The sequence below is a fragment of the Rhinatrema bivittatum genome, chromosome 4 (assembly GCF_901001135.1).
Source record: "Rhinatrema bivittatum chromosome 4, aRhiBiv1.1, whole genome shotgun sequence".
Classification (NCBI taxonomy): domain Eukaryota; kingdom Metazoa; phylum Chordata; class Amphibia; order Gymnophiona; family Rhinatrematidae; genus Rhinatrema; species Rhinatrema bivittatum.
Window position 1 is genome coordinate 427,318,877 of NC_042618.1, and position 11,401 is coordinate 427,330,277.

Sequence of the window (11,401 nt, forward strand, 5' to 3'; positions counted from 1 at the left end):
AAGCCAGGCTTGCTTAACTTGATATATAAATCTTACATTTCTTGCAGTCTGTTCATATTTACATAGCTTTTCTTCCTGACTACTTTCCTGTGCAGCTCTCATAAGGGAACCACATCCTGTGGCTGAAAACAGGATTCAGTGCTGCTTTCTGGCCTAGAAGAAAGGGTCAATATAAGAGCAACGCCTGACTTAGCCCTCCTTTTATGGGTGAGCTTACTGCTTGTGCACCATTCACAAAGAGAAGTAACCAATGTGAACCATCTACTACATTTCTGGATGTGTGTGGGCTACAAGTCTTTTAAATAAATAAAATAACCCAAGTTATGACAGCAAGGGTAGAAAAATTCTGGATGCCAGGTCACCTAAAAATTTAGCATCTGACACCCACTGAAGAGCAGACACCGTGCCCCCCCTGCCAGGCAGCCCATGGCCACAGTAAGAAGAGACTGGTGGAGAAAGAGGCAAGAAAGATAGACTGGGCTGAAGGCTAGGGAGGAAAAGGCTGGTAGAATGAGGGGTAGCAAAAAGAAAACTCAAAACCAAAACATTAAAATAAGCACATATCCCCTCCAGACAGGAGATATAAAAAAATTATATTGTTCCCTGGCTCCTAACACACACTCAGGCCAATACAGTAAAGTGCACTCAGCTGAGCGCACTGTTTAACCCGTAGTTGGATGCGCGTCCACCACCCCTTAAACAATAAGGGGTTTAACGCGTCTAAACCCCCCTCTCCGAAACTAATAGCGCTCATCAGATGCAAATGCATGTTGATGGGGCTATTAGCCCCAGATACAGGGAAAAAAAAAAAGAAGAAGATCATGGCGATATTAAGTCGGAGGAACAAAAAGGTTAAAAAATTAAATAAATAAAAAGTGTGCTGGCGATCAAGTTAGGAAAACCAGACGCTCAATTTTACGAGCGTCCATTACCCTAACCTGTGGCTGTGCACAGGTTAGGAAAAATGAACGCTTGTAAAAATGAGTGTCCGTTTTCCCAACCCACTGACAGCCAGCTCTCCTGGGCTTCCGCTGCTAAGGAGGTGCCAAGGGCATGTGCTATTGTCCCTAGCGCCTCCTTTTTATGGTGACACCCCCCCCCTCCTTTAAATACCGTATTGCGCGCCCAGGAGAGCTGGCTGGGCGCACATTAGGAAAGCGGGCACTCAACACCGAGCGCCCATTTTCCATGCAACCTTACTGTATCGCAGAGCTTTCCAAAGTGTGTGTCGCGACACTTTGGTGTGTTGCCTGAGGTGTGCCGGTGTGTCGCACAAGCCCGGTGCACGTGACACACCGGCAAGTGGGAGCCAATGCAGCCGCCAGTGGAGCTCATCCCACTGGCGGCTGAGCAGTAAAATATCGCTGATCGGCAAGGCCGTGGTGGAGCTCACCTCACCACAGCCCGAAGAAGAAAAAGGTCACGTCGAGACGTGCAGGTGCTCCTCCTTCCTGCCCATGCGGCCCCGGAAGAAAAATGTTGCCAGAGCCGCACGGGCAGAAAGGGGGAGGAGCGTCAGCCGCGTCCAGAAGAGGAGCAGCAGCGTTGTGGCAGCGGGGAGAGAAGAGGAGGAGGAGGCCCGGTAGCAGGGCCGCCGCTGCCGCGGATCGGCCCGAGAAGAGCAGGGTGGCCGCTGCAGAGCCCATCCTGCAGCGACCCGTGAAGAGGAGGCCCAGAGGTAAGAGAGCGGCTGAGGGCCCGTAGAGTGCATCTGTGAGCTGAGTTGAGCGATTGTGTGCGTCTGTGAGCTGAGTTGAGAGATTGTGTGCGTGAATGAGGTGAGCTGAGCGATTGTGTGCGTGAATGAGGTGAGCTGAGTTGAGAGATTGTGTGTGTGTATGAGGTGAGTTGAGAGATTGTGTGTGGGAGTGAGGACCTGAATGTTTGCAGAGACAACATGTGAGAGAGCCTGTGTGTGTGTGAGAGAGACAGCATGTGACAGTGAGAGCCTGTGTGTATGAATGATTGTATGAGAGAGAGCATGTGACAGTGAGAGCCTGTGCTTGAGCAAGACAACATGTGGGTGTGAGAGAGAGCCTGGGTGTGTGAGAGTCAGACAGCATGTGCAAGAGAGAGACTGTATGAATGATTGTATGAGAGAAAGCATGTGAGTGTGAGAGAGAGAAAGCATGTGAGAATGAGAACCTGACTGAATGTTTGAGGGAAGAAGATAGATGGAGAGAAAAGAAATAGAAAAAAAGACAATATGAAAGGAATTGGCAAAAAAATAAGAAAGGGGAGGTGGAACAAAAAAGCCTGTGACCAACCGATTAGAAAACTAAGATCAGACAGCAAAGGTAAAAAAAAAGAAATAAATTACTTTTTACTGATTGGCACATGTAATCTTTGGTAATGTGCAAGAGTAGCACTTTCTCTATGCTGATTTCACAATGTACGAGATCAACATGGAGGAAGTGGAAACCCACGGGTCCTGCACAGAGGAGGCAGCAGAATGGGCTTCAGTGCCAATAGCAGCGATCAGCGCCTCCCCAATAGCCATGCGGCAGCAGTGGCAGCAGAGGAATGAGAGAGGCTCCGAGGTTGCTGGCAAAAGAAAGAGAGGGGGTTTGCCTTTAGTGTGTGCCTGCCTGAGGGTGTGTCTGTGTATGAGAATGTATGGGTGTCTTCCTGGGGTTTGTATGTGTGAGAATAGGTGCCGGCCTGTGTGTGGTGTATGTGTGTGTGAGAATGAATTGGTGCCTGCCTGGGGGTCTGTGTGTGTGAGAATGACTGGGAGCTTGCCTGGGTGTGTGTGTTTGTGTGTATGTGAGGGAGCCAGACAGAGTATGTATGAGAAAATCCAGGGGAGTAAGAGTTTGTGTGGGGGTGTGTGTGTGGAGGGAGAGAGAGTGTCTTAGAGCTTGAGAGTGTGTCAGTGTCTGTGAGAGCGAGAGGTTATGGTGGGTATAAGAGCATGAATGTGTATGTATGTGACAGTATATGTGTGAGAGAGAATGGAAATGTGAGTATGTGTGAGAGAGAGAGGATAACCTAATCCTTGACAATATCAGGGTGACTGGAAATCAAGAGCTCCCACGTATGGACAGCAGGGGCTTTTTAAAATCCTTATTAGTTTTAATTATTGGGTGTTATTTGATATATGTGCTGTTTTGAAATATTTTATTGGTGTTTAGGAAATTGTAAAAAATGTATATGATTTTAATGAATATAAATTATATTTATCAGTAGTTTTAAAATATTCTTTTATTAGTATGGTTTTACTATTATAACTGATGCTTTATGTTTCTTGATTTTATTTGTTTTATGAGGAATGATGGTTCTGTTTTTCCATTATTAATACACAGAGTCTGGCTTCTTGGGGTTTCCATTTCAGTTTTTGTCTAATTTGTGCTCCTTTATTTTGTATTCTGTATTTGGTGAGGGTCTGTCTCTGCTCTGTGTGTGTGACCATGATGAGAAATTCGCTAGCATAGGGATCTATAGCAATCGGGTTTGTTTTGTTTCCTCAGTAGGTGGTGTATTGGTATTCTAGGACCCAGTATAATATTTACCCTTGCTTTTTCACAGGTAGGGTTATTGTTGTTAGAGTCCTTGGTGTTATTACTGTTATGTTATGATGGGATTGCAGTATAGATTTTGAGTGTCTTTTTTTTTTTGCGAGGTTTTATTTTCGTTCACAATGTGCCTGGCAGTGGAAGGTGTTTGTGCTGCTGTTACTGTGAGGTGACACCAGAATTTGAAAACATCTTTTAGTATGATGAGCTGTAAGGGAAACATTCAAGCTCCATTGTTTGGGGGAATTTCAGTGGATGCACAGAGTTACAGAACTGGAGGTGCAGGATTTATATTGACATTCTGTCCCTTCCTATAAATTCCAGTCTTCACTCTCATAGCCATATAGAATTAGTTGAATGAGGCTATCAAATAATTTTATAGTGTGAAACTGGCCAGCTTTTTAAAATTACGCAGAAGACCCTTTGGACTTTCTTATTAACACCAAATATTCAAATCTGTGTTCATCCCATCAAGCTCATATATCTCATTAAAGAGGTAAATTGAATAACACAATAACTTTGTTTTATTATTGTTACTCATAAATTATAACAATAACATTAATCTTGGAATATTATATTTTTTAATATAAATGAAAGATTTTCACAAGATAGGTTGTGTCGTGAAACATTTTATTATGTATATATTTAAGGAAACATACATAAATTGTCGAAATACATTTTGTTCGTTTAACCTTTAACCTCTGGTTTGCTAGTAGACTGAATTACTGTGTCCCGAAATTATGTTTGTCTAAAAAGTGTGTCACCAACATGAAAAGTTTGGAAAGCTCTGCTGTATCGGCCTGACTGTGGTCCCTAAGTTTCTGAAATATTTTTCCAGCTCTGCCCATCTCTTCACCGGTTTCTAAGAATACAGAAGGAATACACAGCTGAGTTCTGGCATCCATACCTTTCCAATAGAAAACTGGATCTCTGCAGGCTCTGATTCTTTTTAATGTACCAACATAAGAATGATCCAAAGATGTTGTACATGTGCACTGGAGCTCAGATTTCTAACTCCTCTAATTTGAACAAAAGGCTTACAGTTTTACCAATGCACAGAAACAGGACAGGAATTTCACAGGAGCTTTAACTCTGAAGGGGAATTGGACCAGCTATTAAAATACACAGAACTATTACAAGACTACTCTTTTTTTTTTTTTTTTTTAATGGCTGGCTTTCACTGCTACATATTCCAGTCTATAAAATAGCTGAACATAGTTCATTAATAATCAAATTGCCAGTGTATTGTCTCACACAGAATTATCACTTGCATGTTACTCAGAAACCTGTGCTGCAGTGTTTTCCAGTGATCTAAAATGAAGACTGCTTAGGCTGCAGTATCAAGCAACTTCAAATTCATGGTCTGAAAGAAAATGTAAGGCAACGATGTGCCTTCATATACCACATTTTCAAAAGGTTACTGTTCATATTTTCTGCAGCTTCAACTTTATATTTGCTGAGTCTAATTATAGTTTCACATACCTCATTGCTCAAGGCCTCCGACTGAAGAGAAACAGTTTCTGAGTTCTTTTCCTGGCAACTGGGTTTACTGAACAGATTCTTCTGAAGCAAAAAGTCACTTTTCCTCCCACTGTCCTTGCCACCTCCTATTTTCTGGGCTGAGCCTAAAGAAGACATTCCTGAAAACTGATGATTTGTCTTTGTGCCAGACCACTCTCTGGAAGTTGCCACCGAAGAATCCAAGGTTACATGGGTTTCATTTCCCAGGCTTACAGATACAGGATTACCTTCCAATTCACAGGGCTTCTCTTGATCATCCTGGCTGATGACTAGGCAGCTGGGAGGTTGACGACACATTTTACTGCATTTTTGATATTTGCTGGGAGACACCTCTGTCAATCTGTCCCATCTATATTTGATCTTTTTACTGCCATCGCACTGCATGACCAAGTCTAAAACAGAAACCAAAAATGTAATACACAATTACTATGCAAGCAGTTCTGTCAAGTGGCCTTTAGAACTATATGTTTAAGAGAATCTGATACTACTCAAAATTTTGGAGAAATGTGCTGCTTCCAGCATCTCTTAGGAGAAACTTCAGATGTATCATGTTCATAAGGAACAGATATTCCAAATCTAGAATATATATATATTGGGATTTAGTGCAAGCCTTTTATTATTTTTTATTTAAAAATCTTATATTGTGCAAAATCCATATTTTTCAATGTGGATTACATTACATACAAAAAAATATAACAGCATACAATTCTACATACATAGACTAAAAAATAGTGATTATTGATAGTGCAAGCAAAATAAACGTGCACACTCTAAGTAGGTCCCTGTCCCTGAGCACTTACAATGAAAGTTTGTACATGAGGTAATGAAGGCGAAAGCTTGCTCAAGGTCACAAAGCATCAGTAAACGTGGGAACTGAACCCGGGCTTTCCTGTTCTCAACCCACTGCTCCGATTACAAGAGTACACCTCACTTGGATATGGAGAACGGATCGTAGCATGGTTATTCTACATACCACAATGTATTCTAACATGTAAAATACAAGGAAGTGATACTCAGACTCTGCTCAGAGTCACATCCACTTTCTCGCTTCATTGTGTAGCTGTCTTCAGATGCAGTATCTTAAACTTCATGAGTTTACTAGCAGAACACAACTATAAAGCATGTTTTAGACACCCATAATAAGATATCACCAAAACGTCTTTACAGCACTACTAATGCAAGACCCACACAAGGATTAGAGGTCAAAGCCCTCCATCAAAGTTATTTACTGGGATCCAATAATCAGACTAGAGAAATGGTTAACATCTTAATGTTACCGTCAGAAAAGAGACCCCAGACAACTGGTCCGTAAAAGATAGACTTTATTGCTAGCAAGACACAGCTGAAACAATGGTTCAGAATATCTGCGTCAGTACCCCAATGGCCAACCCTTTCTGGGGTCTCTTTTCTGACGGTAACATTATCAGCTTTTACGCAACCCATCAGTTCTGCCCTGCCTCAGGCCCCAGTCGTAGCACTCTCCCCATGTTCGTTTATCGGCATAGGCGGACCCGATCTGCTTTGTAATCCAGTTGTTCAAAAGGAAATCAGGCGAGCAACTGGATAAAAGCAGAACTAGATCAGGAAGCCCTGGGAAACAAAACGGAGCCATTGGGGAAGCCTAGCTCCAAAGCAACTTGAGCCCCCACCTCAGGCCCACAACGCAGCAAAACCCTCCCCAGACACCACTAATATCCCGGCACCAAATTAATCCGCTCCAGTGCTCCCATATCCCTTTTCCCGACGAACCTCCACGTTGAGTCCCAGACCGCACCCGCTCCACGTTCTCACACGCCTCACGTGACCAGCTCACGCTGCACTCTTCCACACGACTCTAGTTGGCTGAACGGAGATAGAAAGTTGCTTCTGAGTGGACAGATGAGATTAGAAGCGGGATCAGCGGTTGCTTCCGATTGGAAGCTTGAAAGTAAGGCCAGAGAAATACAATTGTGATTGGATGGCTGACACAGGAAGCACGTGCAGCCTTAGCCCTAGGAGGCTGAGACGGAGAAGGCGGATCCGGCTGGCGCGAGGCTCCTGTAGTTGCGCAGTGTTCGGTTCGGCTCTTGTGCAAAGGTGTGATGCTTGGGAAGGGAGTGAGAGGCAGGCATGTGGCTATCATTCACTGGAAGGGGCTGGCTTTTAATGCTCAGCCAATCAATAAAAGAACATCTTCCTCGTTTGTTCGTACAAAAGGTCCCTCTAACTCAGAGCTTTCCAAACTTTTCATGTTGGTGACACACTTTTTAGACAATTTCTAGCAAACCAGAGGTTAAAGGTTACACGAACGAAACATATTTCAACAATTTATGTATGTTTCTTAAATATATACATAAATAAAATGTTTTACAACACAACCTAGCTCATGAAAACCTTTCATTTATATTAAAAATATATAATATTCTAAGATTAATGTTATTGTTATAATTTATGAACAATAAAACAAATTCTGTCCCCCACAAACTCATCTCTCTCCCCCAAGCAAATGTCTACCCCCGTCGAGCACATCTGTCCCCCACACACTCATCTCTCTCCCCCCAAGCACGTCTATCCCCCATACACTCATATCTCCCTCCCAGCACGTGACCCCCACACACTCATCTCTCTCCCCCTAAGCACGTCTGTCCACCACACATCATCTCTCCTCCCCCCCAAGCACATGTCTGGCCCCCACACATCATCTCTCCTCCCCCCCAAGCACATGTCTGGCCCCCACACACTCATATCTCCCCCCAAAGCACATCTGTCCCCCACACACTCATCTCTCTCCCCCACCCAAGCACATGTCTAGCCCCCACACACTTATCTATCCCCCACAAGCACATGTCTAGCCCCCACACTCATGTACCTCTTCTTTTTTATTGTTGTCAGTGTTTCATGAAAAAACAAGCCCAAGCACGTCTGTCCCCCACACATTCATCTCTCACTCTCTCCCCCCCCCCACCAAGCACGTCTGTCCCCCACACACTCATCTCTCTCCCCCTCCCCCCAAGCACGTCTGGCCCCCAAACTCATGTACCTCTTATTTTTGATTGTTGCCAGTGTTTCATGAAAAAACAAGCCCAAGCACGTCTGTCCTCCACACATTCATCTCTCTCCCCCCAAGCACGTCTATCCCCCATACACTCATATCTCCCCCCTAGCACGTGTCCCCCACACACTCATCTCTCTCCCCCCCCCAAGCACATATCTGGCCCCCACACACTCATATCTCCCCCCTAGCACGTGTCCCCCACACACTCATCTCTCTCCCCCCCCCCAAGCACATATCTGGCCCCTACACACTCATCTCTCCCCCCCAAGCACATGTCTGGCCTCCACACACTCATCTCTTCCCCCCAAGCACATGTCTGGCCCCCACACACTCATCTCTCTCCCCCCCAGCATGTCTGGCCCCCACACTCATGTACCTCTTCTTTTTAATTGTTGCCAGTTAAATGCTTCACTCCCTTTAGGGTTCAAGCCTAGCCTAGCCTGCCCTGCTGCATAAAACCTTCCAGGATCACCAGACACTGTTGCTTGCAGTCAGTACTCCTCCTGGCCAGGCCTCATCGGCAGCAGCAGCCAATGACAGGGATAGCTGGGCTCAAGTCCCACCCACCAAGCCCAAATCCCCCCCCCCCTCCAAATGCGATTGACAGCAAAAATCACCCAATAATAAGCAACCCACGAACTGGGGAAAAAAAAAAAAAGTGAATCTCTAGAAAAAAAAAGCCCAAACTTGCCTCAGAGTTGACCAGGCTTGAGCGACGCCTGCAGGACTGCATGTGACACACAGTTTTCGAAGATCTGCTTGCAAAGGCTTTTCTCTTGCCTTACATTTTACATTGTAATAGGTTTTGGTGAGGTTGTCAGCTAAAAGTATTCACAGGTTACAGTTTATGCAAAATATGCCAGTAAGATTGATTTATGGTTGTGGTGGGAAGCTCAGTGCCACTCCTTTATCAAAGCAGCTGCAAGTGCTCCCACTCCAGCAAAGAGCACAGTTTAAAATCATGCTTGATGTATAAAGTATAGAGAGGATGGGGGTAAAGTATTTACAACAGTTGGTAGAGCGTTGTACATCAAGGACATGCCTTCATTCAGTATTAGAAATTTTATTTAGAAGTCCAACAGTAAAGGATCACAGTTAGGAAGTGTCTCATTGGTGTTGTGGGACCCCAACTCTGGAATTCAGTAGCAAAGGAGTTACAGATGAAATAAAATTATTTGCTCTTCTGGAAAAAGGTAAAAATGTGGCTGTTTGCCTGAAAATTAATATACTGCATTTTGGCTTTTATAATTTATTTTATTAATATTGATATTGATTATATGACTTTTTTTATGTTATGTTTTTTGAATGTAGATCTGCTTGCATCCTGATTTTAATGTATGTGGTTGCTTGAATGTTATACACCGCAGCAACCAGTTTTTTTTCCTGAGGGAGCAAGCAATAAGAATGAATAAAAAAAGAAAGAAAGAGCTTATGTAGTACTTCTCCACCCAGTCCTTGGGGCACAGCAAGCCAGTCAGGTTTTTAGGATAGCTGCGATGAATATGCATGAGATAGACTTCCATGCATGGATTCCATTTTATGCCTATTCATTGTGGAGATCCTAAAAACATCACCGACTTGGTATGTCCTCAAGGCCTGGGTTGAAAAGCAATGCTTTAAATCACAGATGAGCAACATTTTGAGCCTTGGTACCCCCTTCCATTCATGCAATTGGTCAGGGTGCCCAAGGATGGGTTTATGGGACATTCCATATCAAGTGGACCAATTTAGAAAATCATCCACCTCCTTCAAATTGAATAAAATTGTGTGTGGATGGGCGCTAGGCCTCAACTAAAACCATGCAAAATATTTTGGCTGGATTGCTATTGGTTCAAGAGCTAGAGGCAGCTGAATGAAGATAATGCAGAGTACTGTGCTCTGCACACCACAAAACGGGCACTGTAGCCAAGCAATCCCTGTTAGGGGCCTGAAATTTTGTGTATTATTACAATCTCTAGTGCTACGTTCCTCTGCAACGTTTGGAACCTAACATGCAGCCTTTTTATGGGCGAGCACATTATGTGAACATTTTTACAAAAGAAAGTTAAGGCCTACTTTGACTTGTCTTTGCTCCTGATGTATAATTAGATTCAGGCCATAACTAGATTAGTAGTGATGGCCCATGATGTACATCTAGGATTTTCACTAGGAGGCTTTGCAGTCAACTGGAAGCAAAGATATAGTTATATATATAGACAGATAGCACCTTTTATGCTAATTTTCACCATTTTTGGGGTGCAGATATCTGTGTAGTGTTTTTTTTTTTTCTAATGTCATTTGATAGAGCACCTTTTTTGCTACAAAAGTTACCCTGTTTCGTCTTGGACCCAGCCTTGCTTTGGTCAGCATTACAGTCCCAAAGACAAGCATCATTTGCATGTGTGAATGCACTATGTTAAAAAGATCCCATCACACCATTTCTCAACTTTCCTCTTTGGAAGAGATGTATATATATCAATCTGCATGGTGGCAATATATTGCTGGCTGGCTATCGGTTTATTGATGACATTTTCCTGTTATGGACAGCATCAGAAGATAGATTGAGAAAATTTACTGTACAGATCAACTCATTGGATATTAATTTGCAATTCACAGTGCAGTGGCTTACACATTCTACTTCATTTTTAGAGGTTCTAGTGTTATAGCAACAGGGATCGTTTAAAACTACAATCTACAGAAAACTGACAGACAAAACCAATTTGCTTTGTTTTTATAGTCACCATGCAAGGACATTCAAAATGGGATTACCGGTGAATCGGTTCTTCTGTATTGGAATTTGTTCAGAGACAGAAGAATTCGAGAGGCAAGCCATGATTTTAGCTTCCAAATTCCAAGAACAGGGATATCCCCATAAGGCGGTCATTCAGGCATAGAAAAGGGCTAAATTTACTTACAGACAATCTTTGCTCCAATATAAGCCAGTAAAAGAGCATTCATGCTTTATTTGTGTACTTAAACTACAGCCACGGCATCCATTGCAGTAGCCATAAGAAAGCATTGGCATCCTTTAAGCTTGCATGGGATTTTTCGTGATCCGCCATTGATAGCTACATCACAGGGCACTAATATTAGAGACAAAGGTGGTCCATTCTGAGTTGATTGATGTACATGTTACAACTAATGCCTGCCATTTTAAGTGCATCTCATGTAACTTTCGTAGTAGTACTATTGAAGGTATAACATGGAAAGATCCTGTTATGGGTTTTACAATCAAAAGAAAAACGTATACAGATTGCCATTCAGCTAATGTTGTTTACAAAATCAAATGTACATGCCTTAAGGTAGATGTAGGGAGCACTTCACAGGCCATTAAAATACAGCTAATTGAACA

General features: G+C 43.2%; 1 protein-coding gene across 4 annotated transcripts in view; it reads right to left on the reverse strand.

Annotated features, from left to right (window-relative positions):
• TATDN2 (TatD DNase domain containing 2) overlaps positions 1-8,571 on the reverse strand; it is a 57,531-nt gene extending 48,960 nt beyond the window's left edge. Inside the window, exons 1-2 of one of the 4 annotated variants that reach the window (XM_029601434.1) lie at positions 8,447-8,571; positions 4,998-5,428 (exon numbers count right to left, since the gene is read on the reverse strand). In XM_029601434.1, coding sequence (XP_029457294.1) covers positions 4,998-5,420 — 423 coding nt within the window. In that variant the 5' untranslated portion in view covers positions 5,421-5,428; positions 8,447-8,571. The other 3 variants (XM_029601433.1, XM_029601435.1, XM_029601432.1) reach the window with 3 other exon arrangements.
• Between the last annotated feature and the right edge of the window lie 2,830 nt (positions 8,572-11,401).